This window comes from Mesoplodon densirostris, chromosome 11 (genome assembly GCF_025265405.1).
Source record: "Mesoplodon densirostris isolate mMesDen1 chromosome 11, mMesDen1 primary haplotype, whole genome shotgun sequence".
Classification (NCBI taxonomy): domain Eukaryota; kingdom Metazoa; phylum Chordata; class Mammalia; order Artiodactyla; family Ziphiidae; genus Mesoplodon; species Mesoplodon densirostris.
The window spans coordinates 52,929,456-52,947,500 of record NC_082671.1 but is presented as its reverse complement, the minus strand read 5'-3'; the positions used below and the strand labels follow the sequence as shown (position 1 = coordinate 52,947,500).

General features: G+C 35.5%; 1 protein-coding gene across 6 annotated transcripts in view; it reads right to left on the bottom strand.

Moving 5' to 3' along the window:
• Positions 1-6,130: 6,130 nt before the first annotated feature.
• SCAF11 (SR-related CTD associated factor 11) overlaps positions 6,131-18,045 on the bottom strand; it is a 73,238-nt gene continuing 61,323 nt past the window's right edge. For 2 of the 6 annotated variants that reach the window (XM_060112150.1, XM_060112151.1), the window contains 9 exons: positions 17,020-17,078; positions 16,657-16,766; positions 15,575-15,676; positions 13,696-13,802; positions 10,348-13,050; positions 8,923-9,269; positions 7,688-7,906; positions 7,207-7,326; positions 6,131-6,923 (listed from right to left, as the gene is read on the bottom strand). In XM_060112150.1, the coding sequence (XP_059968133.1) occupies positions 6,777-6,923; positions 7,207-7,326; positions 7,688-7,906; positions 8,923-9,269; positions 10,348-13,050; positions 13,696-13,802; positions 15,575-15,676; positions 16,657-16,766; positions 17,020-17,078 (3,914 nt within the window). In that variant the 3' untranslated portion in view covers positions 6,131-6,776. The remainder of the gene's footprint in view (positions 6,924-7,206; positions 7,327-7,687; positions 7,907-8,922; positions 9,270-10,347; positions 13,051-13,695; positions 13,803-15,574; positions 15,677-16,656; positions 16,767-17,019; positions 17,079-18,045) is intronic. The other 4 variants (XM_060112152.1, XM_060112153.1, XM_060112154.1 and 1 more) reach the window with 4 other exon arrangements.

Below are 18,045 nucleotides of genomic sequence, written 5' to 3'. Positions count from 1 at the left end.
ATGGACTTGCTGGGTAATGGAATTAAAGTGCTCTTGCACAATTAGTTCTGCATAACCCTCATTCATGAAAAGGTGCTCCTTGCTAGACAGAAACTTGCTGATTTCCAGTATTGTTATTTTTGTCTAAAGTTCTGTAAATACATGCTTTAATGTTATCTTTGAGAAATCTATGTAAATAATATAGTCTACAACATAGAGACTGTAAATTCTGTGTTATATATGTGCCTAGTGCTCTGTTGGCACCCAATAAATTTTAAGTAACAAAATTGATAATCATATAGCCAAGGCATATTTTTCTTCCAAGCTCAAGACAGGATGTGACTATATACTAATGAGACTCAGTAATAGAAGCCACACATGAAAACTCGTCTCATTACTTTATAGTCATGCCATGTATGTTTTTTTAACCATAAAATGACAATAAAAATGATTTTTAAAATGAGAATGTTTTGGATAAGTGACTTCTGTCCTGATCTTAATCACTGTGATTAAAGCATTAAACAACAGAGAAGCACAATGTTCTTTATCACCAAAACGAGCCGCTAAGAAGCAGGAGCACAGCTACAGGATTAACCACGTGGGTCATTTTGACCAAACAGTAATAAAGGAGAAAAGGTAGGACAAGGGCCATAAGAAAATTATAAAGTGTTTTGGGAGTTCCATCATTTGACAGGCTTCATTGGATTGATGGGTGGGGGAAGCCAAAGTGGGAAGGGCTCTGTGGAGAAAAAATGTCTTTTAATTAGAGACTTTAAGGGGCTGTAGATATTTGACAGACTGTATAGTTGTAAGGAAGAGATTATAGATTAACTAGTGCAGGGCTTAAATAACTAGTAAGAGATCAAAGTTATAAACACTTTTCACACAAAATGCATGGAATAAAACTGTTGAAGAATTCCAGGGAGGAGCAAAGTGAGTTGGATGTTGCTAAGCAGAGAAATGGTTTGGCCACCAAGAGAACCTAATGGGCTCCACAAAGTGTAGTCTGGAATTAAAACACACGGCTGAACCACATTTGGTTGAGAGGGTTCCAGAATCCTTTGACTATACATTATAGCTTCCCTAAACTCATGAGGAAAATGTTTAGCCTTTGCTTTAGAGAGGATTCACTGACTTGAATTATCAGAGATTATGCCCTGTTTACAAGCTAAACTGTGTGAAAGATAACGCTAGCCTAATTTTCAGGTTGACCCTTTAAACAGATCCACTCTTGCAGAGCAGTTGCCTGGGAACGGGCAACTTTTGAGTTATGCTTTGGAAATTGTCATCATTTGTTAAAAAAAATAAATAACTTAGTGAAAAAGGGGAGCTGAGGGCTTCCCTGGTGGCGCAGTGGTTGGGAATCCGCCTGCCAATGCAGGGAACACGGGTTCGAGCCCTGGTCCGGGAAGATCCCACATGCCGTGGAGCAACTAAGCCCGTGTGGCACAACTGAGCCTGCGCTCTAGGGGCTGCGAGCCACAACTACTGAGCCCGCGCGCCACAACTACTGAAGCCTGCACACCTAGAGCCCGTGCTCCGCAACAAGCCACCACAATAAGCTGCCCTCAGACCACAACGAAGAGTAGCCCCCGCTCGCCGCAACTAGAGAAAGCCCGCGTGCAGCAACAAAGACCCAATGCAACCAAAAATAAATAATAATAAGGAAAAATATTGAACCTCACTAATAAGCAAAAACATAACTTATTTTGGGAAAGGTCGCAGTCCATAAAAATGCTCATTGAAAAAGAAAAAAAGGGAGCTGAAAGCTGCCACCATCTAATATAGAAAGCACACTTTTAAGTGTTGCACACAACTTCACTCTTGCACATTTCTTACAGAAGCATATTTTATGTGATGCATAATTATTCTTTCAGTGGGGAATTATTTTTTCTCCCCAAATTCATGGATTTCTTTTTCCCACTGAGACTAGATTGAAAGAAGGGAAGGGATGAAGAATGGTAGATTTGTCTACCAAAAATCTAAACAATGGCTTTGAGTTAATTGCTGGCCTCTGTATTGTTTTTTTAAAAAAATTTTTACTGTGAAATATACCACCACATATAACAAAGTGCATAGAGTTTATTATGTAACAACTGCCCAGGTCAAGAAGTAGACCTTGGTAGTCCCCCTCCTTCCCAGGCGTTTGTCCCATCTCAGTCACAGCCTCCTCCCTCCCCCGTATCAGTGACCACTATCCTGATTTTGAAGGCAGTCACTACCTTTAAAGGTTTTTTGGTTTTATCACTCTTCCTCGCACCTTATTCCCCCAAGCAAAGTCAGTTCTGTGCTCCCACTATACTTTTTTATTTCAGCCATTACTCCCACATGTGATGTTAGTTTACATCTGTGAGCTCAACACCCCAAGTCAAGCAGACTTTGGCGTCTACCGATCCTAGGTCTGAATCCTAGGTCTGAATCCTGGCTCTATCACTAAGTAGCTGTGTAACTAGGTAACTCAGTTAAAGCTTTATGCATCTCAATTTTCTCATCAGTAGAACAAAGATAATTACTAGAATTAGTTTCATAGATAAAATAAGGTAAATATGTCTGGCAGAATGCCTATCACATAGTACAAGCTTAATATGCTACTATTGTACCATTCTTTTAGAAAACTGTGGTATGATTAAACCCGGTAATATGTGAAGAATCCAAGAATTCCTGACACACAGTAGGTGTGCACTGATAAAATGAATGTTAAGACCCTAAAAACAAGAGCAATCTTACATGCTGTCACAATATCAAAGTTGGAACTAAGAGTAAACTATAAGCTCAGACACTGTGGAGGAACTATAAATTAGGATTTGTAACCTTGTACACAAAAAGATTGGCAGAGGTAAGTCACACAGGGTGTTAGTCAAAACGTTTCTAGTAACCAAAACCTGTACATAACTTAAAATGTCCATCAACAGAGGAACACGATATAGCCCCTATAAAATAGAACATGGACATGATTATATCTTCAAGTTATTAAGGGAACTAGAAATGCACAAGTTTACAGGATATAATTCACGTGCTGGGGGAAAAGATCTGTTATAACTATTTTCCGGGAGCCTTAAAAAGCATCTTATAAATGCATTGAAGCATTTGGGAAAAATAACTTTCTGATGGTTCTCTTTGCAGAGACAAATCAGCTTGGAAAACAATGGAGTTTTAAACTAAATATATTGTTTTAAACTGAATTTAAAAAATTACACTTCAAGTGTATGTATATAATTACAACTTAAAAAATTTTAGGGGGAAATAAAAACTGATCAAGATATTCTACTTACAGCAATCAAATCCCAGAAAATAATCTGAAATGGGCACAATTTATGTATAAAGATGTTTACATCAGTCATTTATATTATATTGTACATAATATCATTATATTGTACATCAGTACAATTTATATTTTACTAATTTTATTATTTATATTAGTAAAAATGGCTTAATATCCAACAGTGGAGGACTGTTTTAAGTAATGGTATATCCGTGTAATAGAATACTATTATAGCTATTAAAAGTCATGCTGCAGGGCCTCCCTGGTGGCGCAAGTGGTTGAGAGTCCGCCTGCCGATGCAGGGGATACGGGTTCGTGCCCCGGTCTGGGAGGATCCCATATGCCGCGGAGCGGCTGGGCCCGTGAGCCATGGCCGCTGAGCCTGCGCGTCCGGAGCCTGTGCTCCGCAACGGGGGAGGCCACAACAGTGAGAGGCCCGCATACCGCAAAAAAAAAAAAAAAAAAAAAAAAAAAGTCATGCTGCAGAATTATTAAAATGGAAACTTCTCAATACATTAAGTGAAAATGTTATAACACAGTTATGTGCAGTTTGATCAGTGTTAATAGTTGTTACCTTTAAGTGGTAGGATTACAGGCTATTTTTCTCCTTTTGTTTTTAGGTTTCTTCCCTCTTTTACAGATTTTTAAATTTACTAAATAAGCTGTTCTAATTTCCTACAATGATATGTAATTAGGAAAAAATGCTATTAAAATACATGCTTATAGCTAACTCCGCTTGCTTTACAACTTGGACATGTACGTTAACTATGATGCTAAGCCTAACTACTTTGGTACAAATCCAAGAAATGCTGCAACACATGTTTGGAAAGAGTTTATGTGGTGAAAGTCACCATTTCCCAGGAATCTTAATAATAAAACGTTAAAGACACTACTTTGTTTATCAAAAGAATTTATTAGAAAATATTACATACTACATATCTGTTTAATAAGGGTATTGTTTCAGTGGACAGCACTCCATCCTCATACTACAAACAATGTCTCATGGACCGTGGAGCAAGCACTGTGCTTGTGAAGCTACATCTTTTGGATGGAACATTCAAGCAGTACACACTGTGGCCATTTAAAGGAAAATAATGGAAAAAATATAATTACCAGAGGAGAAAAATAAAAAAATTTGGAATGTTAAAATAACTAATTTTAGTCTCAAAATTCTAGGCATCACTATAGCCTGAAACATCAGTCAATGTGACTAGAAAGTTAGAGAGACCAAGGTTTCAAAGGTTAATACTCAATCTTCATAAATAACAAGAGGAATCTGTAACCCCACAAAATGTTAAGTTTGTGCACATGCAAAATTAATGTAAATTTCTGATAAAAGCAAGAATGGGAAATGTTAAAAAGCAATGTATTTTTTTAACATAAAGCATGCACTTTCTAATACATTCTTAAATATTTTAAAGTTGATTCTAGTCCAGTAATATTCTTCATTAGCTATTTCAATTGCAGGCCAACCAGTACCCCAACCAGATACAGAGTACACTCTTGTTATTCAAGAAAGGTGGAATTAAATTCTTGGCACTGTTACCAAAGATGCGAGACTTTTAACTCTTGACCACACCACCTATTTTTCTTCAAAACTTTTAAACATGTTTGCACAAGCTAAACGGTATAAAGCAAATTTTAAACTGTCATCCAACTCCCAAATGTCACTGAAAGAAAATGTCGGAAAAATATGTTGTGTGATTAAATCAATTTAGGCAACTTGCTACAAAATTTTCTAAATGTGAACCAGCTTTAACCCAAAATAGATTAAAAATTCACACAATTGTTTCTAGAGTTCAAAACTGAAACAAATGAGGTGTGCATTGATATTTAAAACACTGTCTTAAAATTTTATTAGAAGAAATATACTTCCAAAACTCTTTCCCCATCATAATCTAAACACAAACCTTAATTAAAAATATATATAAATCAGTAGAATACCATATTACAAATGCCCAGAAATGCAGAATAAAGATCAGAAACTGCTTGGAAATATTTCTACCACTTTTGGGATTATACTCATAATCTAATAAAGATTATGAACTAGCACAATCATTACTGGGGCCAATATTTCAAAATTCGCCTATCAAAGCTAGCACCAGGAAAGTATTATACACATAAAATTGAGAAACAGATAATCTTTACTTCAGAAAAGCACAGTCCTGAAGAGTATTGCTTTCACTATTTAGCTAGTACGAGGGTCAGTCTGTCTCACTGAGGCACAGATCCATTTTTGTGCCATTAACATTTTATCTGAAGTGCTTTCCAGTTATTTGGTATCTATTGAAAACTGTTACTGGAATGAAACAGTTTATCATGGAAATAATCCATTTTTTCTTCCAAGATGCCAAATAAAATAATAAGGCTAGAACATTTTAAACTTACCTTTAATAAAAACAGTACTAAAAAAAAACCAATCTCTAGTCCCTGAAAGCCTAACCAAGACTCCATTATTTAATTCCTCTCCTTTTTCCGAAACACCGGTTTTAATGTCTAGAATTTTGCAACATGGTTAATGGCCACCATATGGTCACCAAATTAACATTTTATTCACTGTAAAGCATTTGGAGATTTCTAAAATGTGAGAAGAATTTCATTAGTGATTAGTCAGATGAGCAAGAACCTGAAAGTCACTGAAGCAATGTCATGATTCTACGTAGCCACAGGGAAGGGAGGGTCACTACTTAAAAGCAATTCTCCAATTGGCTCAAACAATTTACCATCTCTGATAAGTAGAAGATATTATGGAAGAACATAATTTTTACAAAGTCAACATTTTCTCCAAACAGGTCTTCTAAATTCAACAGAGCTTAGACTGCCAAAGTTGTAAATCTAGCAAATCAAATTGCTTCATCTCAACTGGGGGAAAAAAAGGCACAAAAGAAAAACAAGCAGCATAACCTTTATTTGGTGATACAATAGGTGAACAGTGTTCTAAAGTTTTGAACACTGAATTTTACTCGTGTGATAATTTGTTTTCTATCTAAGCAATTTACTCAGATGTGTGCTTTAAAAATACACAGTAGGAACCCTGCAATTGGTATGTTCTGTTACTAGAAATATTTTTCATGGTAATACATTATTTATCTTTGTATAATTAGAGAGAAAAATCATAAAGATCATACTTTATTTTTAGCCTGACAGAATAAATGTATTATATATATCTCTTCCAAAACCAGTGCACTCAGAAGTTCATCATTTATGCACTCCATTGTTCAAATCAAAAAGCTGTACATCTTCCAGTATCCACAATATAACACAGTCCTAGTAAAAATGCACATTCCTTTACCCCTTTACTTTCCCTTGAATTTGTTTTTATTTGGAGGGGGAGGGGGGGAAGGGAGGAAAAGATATAGAAGTTGCGGTGCAGAACTATATTTATTTAGAGCAAAACATTATATCCTACATTAAAAAAAATAATTTTATCAAAACCAAATTTCAATCACAGTTATGTATGATTTTCCATTAAAGGTACATGTTGAAATTGCACTTTGCAGGTATCTTGATAGTGTCCTTTATAGTGCGCCCTACTTCAGCCTGTGTTTTTATCAGCAGACACAGGTTCTTCCAGAGTTTTCTTTTGGCTTCCCTTCCGTGAATATTTGTATTTGTCTACATAGGCTTTAACCAGATTTGCCACTTTGGTAGAATTTACTTCTCCACTCTTACTATGACAAACCTATAAAAAAAAGAAGGGGGAATATTTTTCTCATACTTAAACAGATTAAAGGAAAATGGAAAGCTTTATGAAAAACAAATATGCCAAAAAGATAACCAGACATTTTTTAATGTTTCATTATCTCCTGTCGGGTACGTGTTTCGTTATCTCAAAAGGTAAAAAAACAGACAAGAACGGTAGAAGCTACCTCTTACTATTTTAATTAATTTAATTAAGCATTCCTTTATTAAAACAGGCATGTTCAAAACAATATGTACATAATTCCACTAAAGCTATAACTTACTTTATCTACCGCTTTCCGCACAATCTCTTTATATTCTTCCTTGGTGATATCTTTATTTTGATAAAATGGCTTAATGGCCAATTTTACCTCCTGTGCTGCTTTTTCTTGAATTTGCAATTTCTGGTAAGAGGAAAATGTATAATTATTATTTGCCCAATCACGTACTTTCAAAAAAAATTCTTTAAAAATATAAAATTGAAAACACTGTACATTTACATTATTGCAAGGAACTATTCAAATATTAGTGTTATAAATACAAAAGTTATTTACTAACACATACCAAACATTTCTAAAAATAAATATGAAATACTACCAGTAATTCAATTGGCACCAACATATTTAGACAGAACCCTTTAAATAATATTGGAATTTAAGACTATCAACAATAAATTCCCTTCACCACTTATACAATAGAAAGCTGTTATTTTTTCATCTTTATCATATACAGAATTATGTAGGTTGCTCTCAACTTTGAACTTGCCTTGTCTGTCTTCGAGCTATCTGCGCTGGCTTCCACTGTAACACTTACTTTGCTTTCTGCCAATTTTACAGCAGCATTAGAAGCTCTGCTGTGACTTGATGACGAAGTATTACCAGAACTTGGTCCCTGAACTGTTCCCATATTTCCTGGGGCTGCTGTCGGAGCAGGCAAGACTGGTGTACTCATGTTATTACTTACATGAGAAGCACTAGGAATACCCTGTTTTAAAGAGTTATCATCAGTTAATGAATTACTTGTACTCAATAAAAGTCTTTTAGTCACCTATTAGAAATAACATCAAAAAAAAATCATAGCAATCCAATACTTAAGTACTTAAGGGAAATGCATATTTCAGGTCATTTATATCTAAAGGACTCTGAAGAAAAATGAGTAACATTCCTAAACAGAGCCCCATTTAAATATTTCATGATGACTTTAAAAAAATATATATGTATTGTAATGTTCTGACGGCAACACTAAAACCAACAAGAAGCAGAGCAGCATTAATAACAGTATCTTTCCTACAAGGCTCTTTAGAGTAGGTGCCCCCCCTTCAAAGACGGAGGAAAGTGAGACAGTGAAGTCAAATGACTTGCAGTGAGTTGACAACAGAAAAAGATACAAGATCCCAAATTCCCCCTCCCCTGCTCTTCCAACTCCTGCTGTCAGGATTCTAGAATTTCTGAGATGTAGACATGAAACTATAATCAACACAATGTTTACAGATTATTATTGAAATTTTTCTATATTTAAGAAGTGCCTCAGAGGCACTTTTTTCAGCATGGTAAATTCATGAAAATGAAACACAGAAGGTAATGACAATGAACAGCTTTATCTGGTGTTTGAACAAAACAGTACAAGGTTTATCACAGTACCCAATCACAAGTTCCCACCCCTTAAAAGTCCAATAAATCAGGGAAAGTGTCCACCACTTGATTCTAGTTTGGCTCATAATTTGGTCTTTTTAACCTGACCAAAAAACCTGTTTGGGTATCAGCAATAGCCTATATGTAGCTCAGATTTGATATTATGCATTCAGTTCATTTGCTCATTTGGGAGTGGGAGGTTTGGGGAAGGACAGTGAAAAAGGGGTTACGAAGGTTTACCATAAACCTAACCAAATAAGTCACTGTGTATGGATATCCAGCCAGGAAGCCCTTTCTTGATCATCTGTCCCTAATAGCTAAATGTTTACAATGGCTATGTTGATTAAACTTGAGTTGCTGAAAACATACCTGCAATTGCTTTCCATCTGGCTGTGAAGCAATGTAGCTGACTTGCTGGGATGGAGGGGGAGGGGGTGGTGGTGGTGGTGGTCCCTGAGATACACTGGTGGGAGCAGCTACCTGCATGAGAGGTACTCCTGTGTGCAGATGCAAGGGCAGCTGAGGATGAATGTTAAACGGATTGCGCTGGAGATTCATCAAAGGAGCATGAACACCCACTGGATATGGGAAGATATTCATAGGCTGGTGTTGTGCATTCATTTGTTGCTGCATTACATTCATCTGTGGTTGCATCATATTTATAGGTAGCTGAGAACCATCACCTTGTTGGTTTGTTTGGTCTTTTAGGTTAGAATCTATCAAAAGAAAAAAGGCTTATGAAAAAAATTCATGTTACAAATTTCTTTAGCCAGAGAAACAAAGAACCACTGGTTACAATAAATAGCAATTAACAGAACACCTAAACCAATACCCAATTATTCAGTTTAATCCTGTCATTCCTAAATAATGTGGGCTGATTTTCTAACTGAAAGAAAACATTCAACTAAAATTATTTTAAAGCATAACTTCACACAATAACATCGGTCAACACTCACAAAGAATCAGTAGCTCAAGAAACTTCCTAGTTAAAGAAATAATCACAGAAAATTTAATTAGATTACTAAATTAGAAGGTTAATCACTTTTTAAAAATCTGCAACAGAGTTTTTCTTGCAATGTTCCCAAGAAAAGTCAAGGAAAGATAAATCTTTTTTTAGCAGAGTGACTTATTTATAGGAAAACAATGATCAAAAAATTTCAAGTGCAGGGCTTCCCTGGTGGCGCAGTGGTTGAGAATCTGCCTGCCGATGCAGGGAACACGGGTTCGAGCCCTGGTCTGGGAAGATTCCACATGCCACGGAGCAACTAGGCCCGTGAGCCACAACTACTGAGCCTGCGCGTCTGGAGCCTGTGCTCCGCAACAAGAGAGGCCACGACAGTGAGAGGCCCGCGCACCGCGATGAAGAGTGGCTCCCGCTCGTCACAACTAGAGAAAGCCCTTGCACAGAAACGAAGACCCAACACAGCCATAAATAAATAAATAAATAAATAAATAAATAAAGTCAAATAAAACATTAAAAAAAAAAATTTCAAGTGCACACATCTGATATAAATGAAACAGAATTTAAATCCTGCAGAGGACTATCTCAAATTCTTCTACTGTAGCAAATTATACTTAAAATATTTATGTCTTTGGCAAGGTTTGGGGCAGGCATGGGGTGAAAAAAGAAATATTGAAGTGTATATCTATTATACAATACAAAGTGACTTGTAAATAACTGGGATTCATTTTAACATAAAACTATAAATAGGGATTATTTCAATTCATATAAATAAGGTATTAAATTTATAATCTCTTTCTTCAAATAAAGGTGTTGATAAATAAACATGTTACCCTGTTCAGTTGTTTCCTCCTCTTGTCTCATCCATCCAGACTGTGGACCTGAAGAATTCCTCCCTCGTCGTGAATAATAGTTTTGTACATCTGCTGGCAGAGTCTTTCTCACAGCCCAACTAGATGCAGATGTCCACCCCGACCTATCTGCAGGTGTATCAAATGAGAACTCTTGCTCACTTTTCCGTTTATAGGGCTGCTGTTCCACAAACTTGAAAGTCTCATTCCCTGAACTATTTGAATTCCCTGAGAGGGGTTTTCGGGTTTGCCACCTGTTTTCATTTTGATCTGTGTAGGCAAAACCACCTCTGTAGGCGCCTCTGCCACGGTTACCTCTACCACGGTTCGACATCCAACCTGAACCAAAGTTTTTATTCCAAGAATTCCCTGAATTTTCATTTCTATTTTCTTCCCAATGAGAATCTTTTAACTTTTCTGGATTTCTGGTCCTCGGATCAGGCCCAGAATTTATTTTTTCTGTTACCCAACTGGGACAGTCATTTCTATGTTTGTCAGCAGAATTTGAATCATCAGCATCTGGACTGATGTCATTTTTTTCTTTTCTTGTATTTTCATTCTGTTTCTCTGAGTCATTCTTTCTGTATCGATCATTTCCTCGTGGACATCTCCAACCATCATTTGCCCAACTTTCCTTCCATCGAGGAGAATAACTGACTCTGTCATTTCTACCAAATGATGAACTCTTACTTTTTGTTCTAGATCTTGATGGTGACCTAGAACGAGATCTGGACCGAGACCACCTTCTGGTTCTCCTTTCTCTATCTCGATCTCTCTTTGGGCCATCTCTATCACTTTCTCTTTCTCTGCTCCGGGACCTGGATTTTTCTCTTGGGGAGGAATCTTTCAGTCTTGACTGAGATCTTCTGTTCTCTCTAGAAGTGTCTCTTTTTGGGGAGAGTGATTCAGATCTTTTGCCTTCCCTAGTGCTATCTCTTTTTGGAGATCGAGACTGAGATTTCCTCCTTTCTCGTGGGTCCTTCTTTGGGGACTGAGAACGAGATTTTCTCCGTCCTCTTGAAGATTCTTTCTTGGGAGATGGTGATCGAGACTTCCTGCTTTCTTTTCCAGTTTCTCTTTTGGGAGATGGAGACTGAGACCGCTTCTTTTCTCGTGCAGTGTCTTTGTTGGGAGACCAAGTTGTAGATGGAGAATGAAATCTAGATCTTCGAGTACGAGGCTTTTTGGCTTTATCTATCGTATCTATTGGGATTTCAGATGGTTGAGATACAGTTTCAACCTTTTCATTTGAAGGACAAGAAGATGACATATTCTTTTGGGAACTGTACTCCACAGAATTTTCATTCAATTGTTTAGCATCAGCATTTACAGATGGTTCGAGTTCAGATTCATTCTGGTCACTGCAAAATGAATCACATTCCATAGGTATCATTTCATTATTGTCCTCACTAAAATGCTTCTCAATCAGTGCAACATGTGTTTTAGGCAATTCTGTAGATCCGGGATGTTCAACCAGAGATTCAGTCTTTTCTTCGAAAGATTTGTCCAATTTGGTGTTAAGATTTTTTTTTAATAAATTGTTTTCAGAGTCTTGAATACTATTGAAATTTTCATTCCCTGAAGTATCACATGTTGCAATTATTTCTGCATCTTCATTTTCAACATGCCCAAGCAAATGAACCTCTGAGCTCTCAACAGATTTTTTGTCCACTGTTTGTATAATTCCACCCTCAGAAGATTCTAATTTGGGGCTGTCAATAAGATGTTCTGTTTTTACTGTAGAATCTTTATGATCAGTAATTTTTATTATAGGACTCTCCATAACTTTTTCTTCATTAACTGCTGACTCTGCTTTCTCAGGAATCTCACCTAGGCTTGATATAGGTTGGTATACTTCAATTTCAGATCCTGAACATGTAAGAAAATCATTTGGAAGATGATCTGTACATCCATCTGCTTTTACTTCTGATTCTGAAGGTAAAGCTATTTGGTCTTGATTTTCCAATGGGTCACCTCCTTTTTCAGAAGTATTCTTAGAAATCTCACTTTCCAGACATAAAATATTAGCCTCTATACCTGTAGTTTCAACTTTTTGAATTTCCTCCTCCTCTCCAACTAGCACAGGAGGATCTTGGGTACCAGACTCAGAATATAAAGATTCTACTCTTTCCTCTGTATCATGGGTCTCACTATGTTCCTCACTTGCTTCTACTGGCTCACTGCAACTTCTCAAGCCATTAGCAGACTCATTTTCTACATTTATCTGCACAGTGTTACTACTTTCTACATCTGATTGCTGTTCTTTCTCTAACACAGGTGGTATGTCAGATTCTACTATTTCTTCATCTGCTGAATCACTGGAAGATGATTTTTCAGGGGGAGGTACAGAGCTCCGAAGTTTCTTTTTCAGTAAAGGTAGTTTTCTTCCTCTTCTTACAGACTTCCGTTTTGGAGCCTGCCTTGTTTGCTTTTCTGACTCACCTGAAGAGGAAACACTTACAGATGGATTATTACTATCTGGGGCATCACACCCAGAATTATTTGATACTGGGGACCTCTGAGACTGACTGACTGGTTCAGCTCTCGTGTTACGTGTAGATCTCCTTGTTGGAGTTGTTGCTGCTGGTTTTCGTCTTGATCCTCTGGTGTTTGAGGTACCAGAAGTTTGCTTCTTCTCTTCTCCTTCTTGAGTATGTGCTAATGCATATCCTTTGCAAGAAGTACCTAATAATACATGTTTTTTAAAAAGTAAAAAGTCAGTGTATGTTTCAAAAAATGATAATAGTTTGGCTTAAGCTTATTTTAGCATAAAATAGACATCTATAACAGAGTGAAACAAAATATACTTGTGAATCAAATTATAAATGCATAGCTACTAACACCTGAGTAATACCAATTTTTTAATGCTACTTAAGTGAGTTATCCCAAGATTTGAATCCATGTGGGCAATTTTATAGGGAAAAAAACTAAAGAAAATGTTTCGTCTGATAACTGCCATTTGCTTAATGAATCACTAGGCAAAAGCAAGAGACAACAGGTATCCACAAATAGTAAAGATTCAAACTATTTGTTCATAATTAATAGGAGATATTACTTTAAAGATCTATGGTTTGAACATTGAAGCCCTAAATAGAAAGGAGACTTCTAATCAGTTCCTCAAAGACATGAAGCTGTAATTTCTTAAAAGGAATTTTCTAGTTGGGACAATTTTAAAGTCAAGTCACTGTACAAATATTTATAGAAATATCTAGGACTTACTATCTATACCTTATTTTACACTTTTTCTAAGTCATCAACATTCATACTTTTTATGAGACTGAAAGAGGCTAATAACTTTTTTTAAACTAGAAAGAATTTCAAAAACTTTACCAAAATTTTCTAAAGATATGGTACTTGTTGGAAAAATAGTTCTTGGCAACACAGAGGAGGTGAGAGGAAGCACTTCTGTTTCAATATTCCAGGGTATAAAACTAATTCTGAAAATTCAAAACAAAATAAAGACATTTTTGTTTAAATGGTTTAAAAATTAAACCAGCAATTTAAAGGTACTAATTTTTCAAATCAGGTTAGCAACATTAAAATACAGGGTGCTTAACTTATTTTTTGCCAAATAGCTAAAAATGTAAGCTCAAGGTTACTCATTGTTCAAAGATGGCTACCAACTGGCTGCAAAAAACAAAAACGAAACAAAAAACCTTTTAAAAGCATGTTTTTCAATATATTAATAGCAAAGGGAGATCAAAGGCAACTTACTACATAACAGTTGTTTCTTATTTAAATAAGTTAATGCAGTACTTTGTCAAAAAAAATTTTTAGCCTTTTTTCCCACTACTCTAAAAAATAATAAATTTGGATAATGAAATGCAGATAAATAAAATACACAAATGAAATGCACAGATTTTAAGTGCACAGTGTGATGACTTTTGACCAATGTATATACCCATATAAACTCCACACCAAACAAGAAATAGAACATTTCCGCCATCCCAGAAAGCTCCTTCATGTCCCTTGATACAGCCCCCCTCCACTTCCAGGCAACCAAAGAGATAATTTAGTCAAGTTAATCAAATCAGGTTTTAAAGAAATTATCAAGGTCAAAGGGGAATCAGTCCATAAATTTAAAAAAAGTAACAAAAACAAAACTACATCACTTGAATTTTGAATGTGATAACCATCATGGATGGTTATCACATTTTTTATTAGACTTCTTTATGTTTTTACAGCATATATCAAGGCCAAAAACATCAAAATAAATACATTTTTAAAAAGGAAAAAAACACCTGATTTCTATTGTTATGTTATATTCTAAAATTCCTCAATCTGAGGATGATGGCTCTTCAAGGTTACCAGGGTCTCTATGGACCTGCTAAGACGCCAAAGTTTCTTCATTCACAACCAATCCACCCTCAGCTTCTTCCTACTCTTGACTCTTATTTTGTTCAGTCAGGTCTCCTAACAAAACACTATCTCACCCAGTCTAAGGTGAGATTCTGGAGTAGGAGGAAAGAAGCTTGAAGAACAATGTGCAACTTGCACATGTATAAAGAAAACAGCTCTAAGAAAAGGTTTCATATTATATATAACTGGACTTTCTAATTTACTTATGTTCCACTGTTATTCCTAGAGGGTGAAGGCCCTTCGCCGAACTGTATTACAGTGATATATAAAAGTTACAGTATGTTACAGGAATGAATATAAAACTCTGGCAAGGAACTTGGTCTTTACATAGGAGCCTGATTTAAGTATACATCGTGTACCTACCAATGTGTTAATAGCTTCAGAATAAACTAAGAAAGAAAGAGCTAGATTATAGAAAGTCATGAATGCCAGGGCAAAGTAGGGACTTGATCAAGTAGTTATTTAGAATAACACTGTGGAAATGGGAAGTGTCATGATAAAATCAGTGCTTCAGCTAATAGCACACAGGGAAGATTGGAATGGAGGAAAAAATAGAAGAAGGATGGAAGATCTGAATGCTATTACTAATAATGAATCTTATCATTTGGGTGCTCTCCCTGTTAAAGTAATCAAATATCTACATTTATTAAACAAATAAATAAAATATTCTTTACTTTTCAAGGGGTTCTTTAAATAGGGGCTTTTCATTAGGCATCTGAAACACCGAAGTTGAATTAAACAAAACTTTCTTAGAAACATACCTATTGAATAAGATACCTCTGTGCCTTATTAATGATATCTTATGCACATGTTAGCATGTAGACACTTTAGTAAACAATTATTTTTTTACCTTCCAATTCCAGGTAATGTATCAGGAAACCATGACAATTCCAGTTCCTGTCTCTTCTGCCTAATCAATGCACTGATTTCATTGACTTCTATAAATTCTGTACTAAAAGATAAATTTTAGACCCTCATCAGAATTCCAAATATTTAAGTTCAGAATAACAACTGGGTTATACCATAAATAGCAGAAGTTTTTATACCTAGCATTATAAATCACGTTTTTTTAAAAAGAACCTTCTTCTATTTAAACACTTTCAAAATGAACTCATTCCTAAACTAAAAATTTTATATTATAAATCTAAATTGTACTAATCTGATTCATAAAAATAACGCTTGACTTTCTATCTTGAGTGACAAAATTTTTAAAAAGTCAATTCAGACTAATATCCTTATTATTGAGAGAAAAAAGCAACACTACTTCTATCCCATGAACCAAAGTTGCAGCAAGCAGTTCCAGCCAAAATTCTAGGTGCAATAGTTTGCCATCTGAAACTAAGCATAAGACAAAAGAAGAAAGTAAAGGAAGGCATGGTTATTTTTGTAACCAAAAATGGGTACAGTTCAGTTTTTCAAAAGGCTACTCGGATGTAATTGTTTTCTTTGGTACCTTGCCAACCTCTAAAATTAAATCACAATCTTAATCTGTCTTGTTCATTCAACCAACTCCATGTGATTTTAAAACTCCAACTTAATCTTCAAATTCCACAAATATCTACTCAGTATCTATAATGCCAGTTACTAAGGATTCAAAGATGACTGAGTCTACTCTGAAAGTGTTCTGCTTTATTAGGTACTTCCCTCATCATTTAACAAGTAGCCTACTTCTCTATCACATAAAAACCTTGTGTAGAACAACTTAATTTATTATTAAGGAAAAGGAAGACCACTAGCATAGGCAGTCACTGCATAATAGAGGGTCACAAAGTAACAGGTTTCCCTTTGTTTATTTGCCAAAAGAAACAAAAACATAAAACAAGCTGCTTTCATAATGTTTGTTGAGTCAAGTTTAAATTTCTACCAAAAGTTAACTACAATAACTAAAATATCAAATATAAAAAGCATATATTAAAAGCAGAAAATACTAACCGGTAAGCTGTACAGGTAAAAGAAGATTCTCCAGTGTGACTACCAGAAGAGAAGATATTGGAGAAAAAATTTCTGAAGCACTGATTTGTACACGGATTTGATCTTTGAGGCTAGAAAAGTAAAGAGAGGTTGGTGTTACAGCAAACAAAATCTTTCCATAATAGGTAGGTAATATTGGGTTAGCCAAAAAGTTCATTTAGGTTTTTCTGTTAAATCGTACTGAAAAACCCAAACAAACTTTTTGGCCCACCCAATAGTTATATTTAAAAATATTTTGATATACCTGAGGCACTAGAGTTATGTACCAAAACAATAATAAACTGTTATTATCTAAGAAAAATATTTTTCTTTATTTCAACAAACCTTATTTGTCTTTATTATTGCATTTTCTTTTCCTCCCATTTCACTGTATTTAGAGTTTCCTGTACAAAGACACAAAAAGATCTTGCCTTAATTTTTATTTTAAAAGGTTTTAAATGAGTATTGATACTGGCATATTGACAAAAGAAGATTAAAATGTGTAGAAAAGTTGTATTTAAAATAACAGTACTTGCATTTAAATAATTTTTTAACATGCTAATTTTATCTTGTTAAGCCACAGACAAAAGGAAAATATAAGAGGGCACAATACAGAAAACTAGTGAAGCATGTAAAATTGCTACGCTCGGACCTTTAAGTATTAAAATTCTAGTCAATATTTTCTGGCACCATGTGCAAACTTAAACCATCTTATAATGAAAGGCATATAAAAGAAGTCAAATTATTTAATATCAATAATGCACTTAATATATCCTTTCAAGTTATGACCTAAACAACAGGTATTGTTAACTCACCTCAAGTAGAAGCTGGCCAGCTTCTGGAACTGGGGCCATCAGCCCTTTTCAACCATAAATTACCATTTGGCCACAGTCACCAACTTCAATTAAGTACCCTCCCCCCTTCCTCCTCAAACTTTATAGAATTAGGAAGAGTAGAAGTGTTGATTAAAACAGCTTTCTGCTATACCAACGTTTTTGGTTTTATTGCTTACGACTTATTTTTTGGTTTTACCTGTCCCATCTGAAATTTCTATGGATACATACTTCCAGGTTAAGGAAGATAAAGGACGAATAGTTTCTGCTAACCACAAAAATTGTGTTAACATCTTTATAGATTACTGCTCCTGGTTTTTCTTTATCATCAAACCTATGTTATTAGTCATCTCTACCTATCAATACACTTGTCTGCAATAAAGTGGTGCTGGTACTGCCACTGCTCTCTCCTCAGAACTCTGGGAAAAGTTTACAGTACAATCAACAACTGGTCTTTCAATCTCCAGCCAAGCTTGTCTCACAAAGGCCCTACTAACTTTGTTCAAAATAAATCAACCTGACTGACTGGGAGGCCTGT